This window comes from Quercus suber, unplaced genomic scaffold (genome assembly GCF_002906115.3).
Source record: "Quercus suber isolate HL8 unplaced genomic scaffold, Cork oak 2.0 scaffold_112, whole genome shotgun sequence".
Lineage (NCBI taxonomy): Eukaryota > Viridiplantae > Streptophyta > Magnoliopsida > Fagales > Fagaceae > Quercus > Quercus suber.
The window spans coordinates 777,912-784,936 of record NW_027069577.1 but is presented as its reverse complement, the minus strand read 5'-3'; the positions used below and the strand labels follow the sequence as shown (position 1 = coordinate 784,936).

General features: G+C 35.5%; 1 protein-coding gene across 1 annotated transcript; it reads right to left on the bottom strand.

Annotated features, from left to right (window-relative positions):
• Positions 1–359: 359 nt before the first annotated feature.
• LOC111987343 (probable cyclic nucleotide-gated ion channel 14) lies at positions 360–6,066 on the bottom strand. Its single transcript, XM_024019047.2, has 7 exons — positions 5,614–6,066; positions 4,940–5,522; positions 4,301–4,513; positions 3,910–4,211; positions 3,088–3,199; positions 2,225–2,461; positions 360–1,386 (listed from the first exon to the last, which is right to left on the bottom strand). Exons 1-7 carry the CDS (start codon positions 5,658–5,660, stop codon positions 652–654), a joined length of 2,229 nt encoding a protein of 742 aa, XP_023874815.1. The 5' UTR covers positions 5,661–6,066; the 3' UTR covers positions 360–651.
• Positions 6,067–7,025: the final 959 nt, after the last annotated feature.

Here is a 7,025-nt window from a genome sequence, read left to right as displayed (position 1 = left end):
TTGGATGAGGCAAACATAAGATATCAAAGAAACTCAGTTTTGTTAAGTCTAGGAGAGAAGATGGAGTCAGGAGGAAAACTACTTGAAAACTTTTTTGTATTCAAGATAAACTAATTTATGCCGGACCCTGTTGTCAAACAGTCCTTGCTCTATAGTTTGTGCAACGATGGTGATGGTTTTTCTCTTTTGAGCAATAAAAAATTCGTGTTGTCACCGTCAACTGGAATGTGCAAGTCATTTTCTTTGTAGTTCACAGTTGGCTTATATGTTAGGAGTTTCAGTGTCCAAGATTGTAGAAATGCAAAGATTAGAAATGAACAACTCAATAAGTTGCAAGTTTTATGGCACACATTGAATCCTTCATCTGTAAAATGTGCTTAAACTATGGTAAGATCCTACTTTTAACAAGACATGCTAAATATAAGTACATGCTAAAGTATATATCATACATGTTTGATACAGCTTTTGGAAGGGCAATACCAATTTAGCATATAGTTTATGCAATCACACATCACACCTGAGTGTTAAACCTATCCTACCATATGAAGAATTTAATTTCCTTTGGATGATTTTTTTGAAGCTTTGTTATCTTCTTCACCCTTGACAATGATAACCATTGGCCCTCATAAAATTTAATTTAACACAATTGAACTAGTCATCCTCTGGTTCGATTGAGAAGTCTGGCTCTTCAGGCTTTTGCAACTTAGGCAATCCAACATCCTTGATTTTCTGAGCTCCTCTCCGTGTGTTTGCAGCAAACCTTGAAGCCAATATTGTGACACCTAGGTTCTGCTTTGCTTGCAAACTAGTTGAAGATGATGTAGAATGCTCTTCCTTACCTTGTTCTGTTTCATTAGCTACTTGCTCATCAAGACTATATGAGAATGACTCTTTCATGCTAAGGCTCTTTGCAGTCATCCTCTTCTTGTGTCGACGCCAAGCAACCTGAATGAAGCAGGCAGCCCATGTCCTCCAGTGGTGAGAATAAAATCGGAAAGTATGCTGTAACTTCTTACTATGGAGACGTCTAAACTGATTGGCAACAAATTTCAGATCTTCTGCTCGCAGTGCAAAGGCTTCCACTTCAACAATGGCTCTAACTGTTCTTGTAGAAGAAGGCAAGTTGACAGTAGATTTTGGAAGCAATGCCCATGCAAGCAGCTCTTCCCCACAAAAATCACCTTGTCTCAAAGTAATTGAGTTGAAGAAACCTGTCCGGCCTCCATTTGTAGTTGAGCTCTCTAGCCTCCCTCGGATTATAAAAAGCATCTCTGTCACAGGGTCACCTTCACGAACAATGCAGGTGCCCTGAGTGCTTAAGGATGACACCAACCGCTCACAAATAGCATCAAGTAGTTGATCATCCATCTGTGAGAAAAAGGGTACCTGCAATTGGAAAAAACAGACAAGCTCAACTACACTATTGATGTAAGGAAAAAAAAAAAAAGATTACTGCTTCAATTTGTTGGATGGTTTTCAAATGTTGGGAATAAGAAGCATTTCTCTTTAAATCTGAATGAACTGGAAGTGGAAGAATTTCTCTTTGACTTTCTCAAAGCATTGATAGGGTTTATAGCAATCAGGAACCAACATTGAACTGTTAAATCCAGTACCTACTTCCTAAGGAAAATAGAATTCTTAGTTTGTATTCCATAAAAGCTGATTTACATGGTGTATCTACAAGAGTACTACCAAAATACCAGGTTCTGTTCAAACACAATGCACACTTGGGTACATTAATAATAGCAGCTTCTAGTATTCCCTCCTGAAGACATGGCCTTAATTAACAAATGGGATAGGCAATGAAGTTATAAGCTACATGATACCAGTGTTTACATTTATATCTACCAGCAGGATCATAAGATTTGGGCACTGGCACAAAATTTTTACTAAGCAATAATCCTCACACCCAACACGCAAATGCTTGATTTTGGAGGGGAAAGATATGCATAACTAGATCAACTACTCATGCATTCTTTACTGCAGAGAATGGTAGAAAAGTCCACAGTATAAGGAAGTTTGTATTGCTTGTTTTGAATAATCAATCTTCTTAAAGATCTTAAAGTACACCCATCCATAGGATAAGAGCACATAATTAGTCGCAGCTACTGGGTTTAACTACATAAATATGTGACATACATTATCAAAGGATGGAATCTGCCTTGACAAATCATGTCGCTTGCTGATTTTAGCATAAGTAAAATAATCTAGTACAAGAACTTACACGTCGAACAAGGTCCAAGCATAGGTGGCGTTGGATATCTCGACGGAGATCTGGAGGTAAGGCACGTAAGATTGACTCTTCATCAACTCCTCGAGTTGCAAGCCACTTGTACTGCACAAATCGCCTGACACGTTCTTGCAGATCCTGAGGGAGTTGGCGATGTCTCATCCACGCCTCAGTGTCTCGTCGCTTGAGCCTCCACTCCTCAAGCCTCACAGTGATAGATTGCAGATAGGTCTACAACAAATTGAAAGTCTGGAAAATGAGCTATAAAATATACTTTTCTCAGTGCTTGAGAAATAACATCTAAAGGGATTGATGTGAATCTATTGCAACACAAGAGAACTAAAACTAACTATAATTTTAATAAGTGAGATGTTCAAGACTAGTAAACAAATGGAATTCTAAGTTCCAAAACCATCACCCTAATGAATTCCAATATACCTCTATGAATGTCCAGGACATCTCCAAGAATTACTTTGCACAGAAGTGCTGAAAAAGGTTTACACTACAGTGTACTTTTCAAGGACCTTAAAAGAGCCTATCAAGTATAGAGATTATAAAGATATGTTTCCTTCTACATACTATCAAAGATAGCAAATGATCGGCTTTCTACTCTTCGGCTACTGATGAATGCAGAAGACATAAGAAAGCAAAGGTTCTCAGAATTTAGGAGTCAATCGGAATGAAAATTGAGGCCTTGGAAAAATAAAAATCTTATTCTTAAAGGTCCAATGAATCATTTAGAAGTATCAACCCAATAGAAAAAGAGAAATTAATTTTATTATGGAAAATAATTGAATTTTGATTATGAACATAACAGTTACAGAGGATAATTGCAGTAAATAACAGTGTAAGAATACCTGCATATTTCCAATCAAATGGGCAAACAACACCAGTCCCATTATTGCAATGAGTATGGCAAAAGAAGTTTCCCCTATAAATGTGCTTGTCATTAAATTCTGGCCATAAGAACTGAAAAATATAGGAAGCAAAAGAGAGACATCAAAATTCTGAATGAACAAGCCATTTAAGGCACCTGTTTCTATTAGCCACTCGAATAAAGTAGTGATTTTTTTTTTTTCACTAAATAAGCATTATAAGCTGGTTGTAAGTATTAGTTTATATCATTAAGTACCATACTATGCTGCCAATGCAGACTTTCAAGTAATAGACAATCTAAAGCACAGATAAGATCCAGAAACAAAGCAAAAACCTACTATTTGTGCAAGATACTTCACATTTTTAGCAAAAAGTCCACTAGTCGATCAAAAAATCCATGAGTTGGAAGATTTGATACAGGAGTTTTTCAGTTTGCCTGAGACGTGTGACAATGAGGTAAAGTATTAGTTTAAACATGTCATTTATTTTTCTCTATGCATTGGTTGGCAACTCTTCCCCTTTGGTATCAGGTGGCAACTCAATTAAAAAAGAGAAAAAGATGAAGAAGAAGAAGAAGAAACATGCAATTAAAAGAGGGAGGAAAAAATGAAGTTGAAATTTCACGAATAGTATATATAATAAGATCAAATTGATTAGGCCCTCCCCTTAAGTATAAGGAGTTATAAATATCAACTTCAACTGTCAACACAGATGATTACAGAGGCACTCATGTATCATAACATCCTTTAAATTGGAAATAAAAGTGGTGAATATGATTAGCATAGCATGTTCATGAATTATACCTCAAGTTCTGTAAGCCCCACCACAGACAATAGAAATACTTCTCAACAAACACTGAGGAGACAACATTATTTGTCATGGCATTTGCAAATAGGCCATAATTGAAACTGGTAGAATTATTTGGATTGCAGTTATTAAACACAGCAGTGCTGTTTTCCCATTTGTTGCGATCATCGTCATCCAAAGTATCACATGACAAGTAACGAGGGACACATTTTATAGGGCTATCTTCCATTCTGCATTCAGATTTCCAGCAAGTTGCATACCGTTCAATGGACAGCAAATACCATGATGCCCCTAAGACCTACAAGAACAGAAGTCAAATCTTTGCAGAATACTTGAGAAGATATAGGATGTTGGGTTATCAAATATAAGCAGAGAAAAGTTACATACATGACTAGCTAACATGTAGAGTAGGAGATTATATGCAGCCCCAGCCCACGCAGTTTTTGTGACGACACCAGTGGCTTTGATAATCTGAGAACTTAATGGGAAAATGAGATATAGTCTGGGAATATATTGGAGCAGAACAATCAGTACAAGGGTATTGTCAGTACTATGAGCTTGTGAGGATTTAATTGCCGGTAGAATGAACCATATCAAAATCTGCAAAGCAAAAAGAAAGTTTCCAAGAATTAAGAATATACATGTTTTCACATGGTTATTGTGTAAACTTATAGGATTTCCATAGCAATCCAATTTATCACTTTTTTCGCAATGCATCTAACATATTCTACAGCAAACCTGAGCAGCGAACAAAAATTTTGGAATGTTAAAAAGCCACTTCAATCCAAATTAGTAACATAATGTTTGAAATTTTGCATTCTGTTAGTAGAATCACTTCGCAATTACATAAAGAGATAAACATAATTTTCTTTTACAATCTGCTTAACTATAATTCAGTAACCAAATTCTAAATAAACCTCAATAAACGATAGATTTGTTTTGGTTTTTCTTTTTCCCTGTTTTGAACCCCTACAAAACCATAGAATCAGTTGGCACATGAATCACAGGGAAACCAAATTGCAGTACCTGAGGAAGAGGCAGTGCAGCTATGAGATCTACCAAGAAATCCGATCTTAAATACCGCCTCAAAATCATCTTTGGATCCATGACAAGCTCACCCCTCCCAAACACTCTTGAACTTGGTGATACAAAAGCTGTCCGGGACTTTATGACTATATGTAACATGTAAAATATATCAGCAATTGTCCTAAAACACGTTATCACAATCCCCAGTCTCAAATCAGTTGTCATACACAAAGTACTGGCATTGTTCACTACCATTGGAACGTAGAAAAAAAGTGGATCAACAAAGAGTGCTACCAAACAAAAAAAGAGGAAAATCCTGTTCCATTGCAGGACAACATCACTTCCAGGATCAAGAATTCGCCTATGCCATTGCTTATGATTCTCTGGGGAAACCTTAAGCTTTCCAAACGTGGAAGTTGTATTAGTACTTTGGTTTTTAAAATCGCCAACACCAACACCACCACCTTCTGGTTTCAACAAAGCTGCAGAGACATTGTACACTGGCAAAGGCTTTTCTAAATGTTTCCGGGTGTCATTTTTTTCCCATGGAGATCGTAGATTTTGTTTTTCATCGTTGTAAAACCTGTGGAATTGAAAACCCATTAAGCAAATTACATTAAGAATGAAATGGGAATAAGAGAAACAGTCAAACAGAGGACATAGCAGAGAATTACCTCACTTTCTTTAGCTCCATGCTTGTATTTTGTTCGGTCACATACATGAACTAAAATACAATGAAGAGAAAAAAAACATGGAGTGCATGAGTTCTACCAAAACAACATTTTTCTAAGTATCCCATTTTTTTCCTGGAACAAACTTTATAATGCTTCTCAATTCTCTTTCTATTATAAAAATATGGATCTTGATTAAAACTTCCAAGAAAAAGGCTCAACTGCACCCAAAATTTGAAAACCTTTGTATTGTACAAACAAAATTTAGAGTAGAATTTCACAGAGAGAGAGAGAGAGGAAGAGGCCTGATTGAAGGCTCAAACTTAGGTGAAACACTGTATGTATAGGTTTAAAATTTTTAACGTCGTTGACTTTCTTTGAAGCCCAAGAAGAAAACCAACAGTAATTAAAGCTAGGAAACCCAGCTCATATAGCTTTGTCTTTTTTTTTTTTTTTCCCTTGATAGCTCATATAGTTTTTCTTAGCGTGTGCTGGGAAGTGATGAAACTTTAGCTTATTACAGTTTTTTTTTTGTTTTTTTTTTATTATTTATGAATTTTTATACACTTCTGGTATTATTTATGAGCAAAAAATTTTTAATTTTATCTAAATAAGTATTGTTTAATATATATAATATATATATATATATATATATTTTTTTATATTCAATTAAAAAACGTATGAGAGAGAGAGAGAGAGAGAGAGAGAGACGTGCAGACCATGAATTTTTATGGAAGACTGGCAGTGTCCCTAGTGAAAGAGAAGAAGAAAAGGAAATGTAATAAGAGACATTTTTTTATAGCAGATTTTACGCTTTGATTTAGGATTTCATATTAGAAATTTAGAATCTCTTTCATAAAATATATTTCTTTTTTCGTTTTGGAGATTGGTTAAGGAGGCAAGCAAGATCTCATTTTTGGCGCAGACTCCGGGTCAAACTTATGTAGGATCCACACCACAGCTGAGCAGACATGGTTCACAGCACAGGTTATAGTAGATCCAAAAATAAATTTAGGCTCACTGTCATGTCCGAAACAGTATGTTGCAACAATTTTGAGTATACATGATTCATGTGCCAACGTTTTTCGACAAATTGACTTGCTACTTGCTAGATAATTACTTCTTTTTTTGGTCACAAGCGTAGTCCCTTGATTGGTTTGTCTCTAATCTTTTCTTTTTTTTTTTTCTTTTTTTTTTTAATAGGTAAGATGATATTTTTATTAAAAAGACTCAAAAGAGGGCACAAATAACAAATGGAAACTTGTCTATCAACGTCTTGACTAAAAATGTCCAAAAAGAGATAGATGAAATGGGTTGAAGTCTCCAAATTGAACAAAAAGAAGCCCAATAGGCAAGAAAATGAGACAGGCCATTCGAAGATTTTGGTAAAAAATTAAATTTAAAACCAAAGAAAC

What these genes read in the sequence shown, in the direction of transcription:
- LOC111987343 (XM_024019047.2), bottom strand. Translation starts at nt 5,660, where the DNA reads ATGTATGTGACCGAACAAAATACAAGCATGGAGCTAAAGAAAGTGAG. An exon ending in CTGCACTGCCTCTTCCTCAG is followed by an intron (nt 4,514 to 4,939) that starts GTACTGCAATTT and finishes TTTGCTTTGCAG; the next exon opens with ATTTTGATATGGTTCATTCT. An exon ending in TGGGGCTTACAGAACTTGAG is followed by an intron (nt 3,200 to 3,909) that starts GTATAATTCATG and finishes TATATTTTTCAG; the next exon opens with TTCTTATGGCCAGAATTTAA.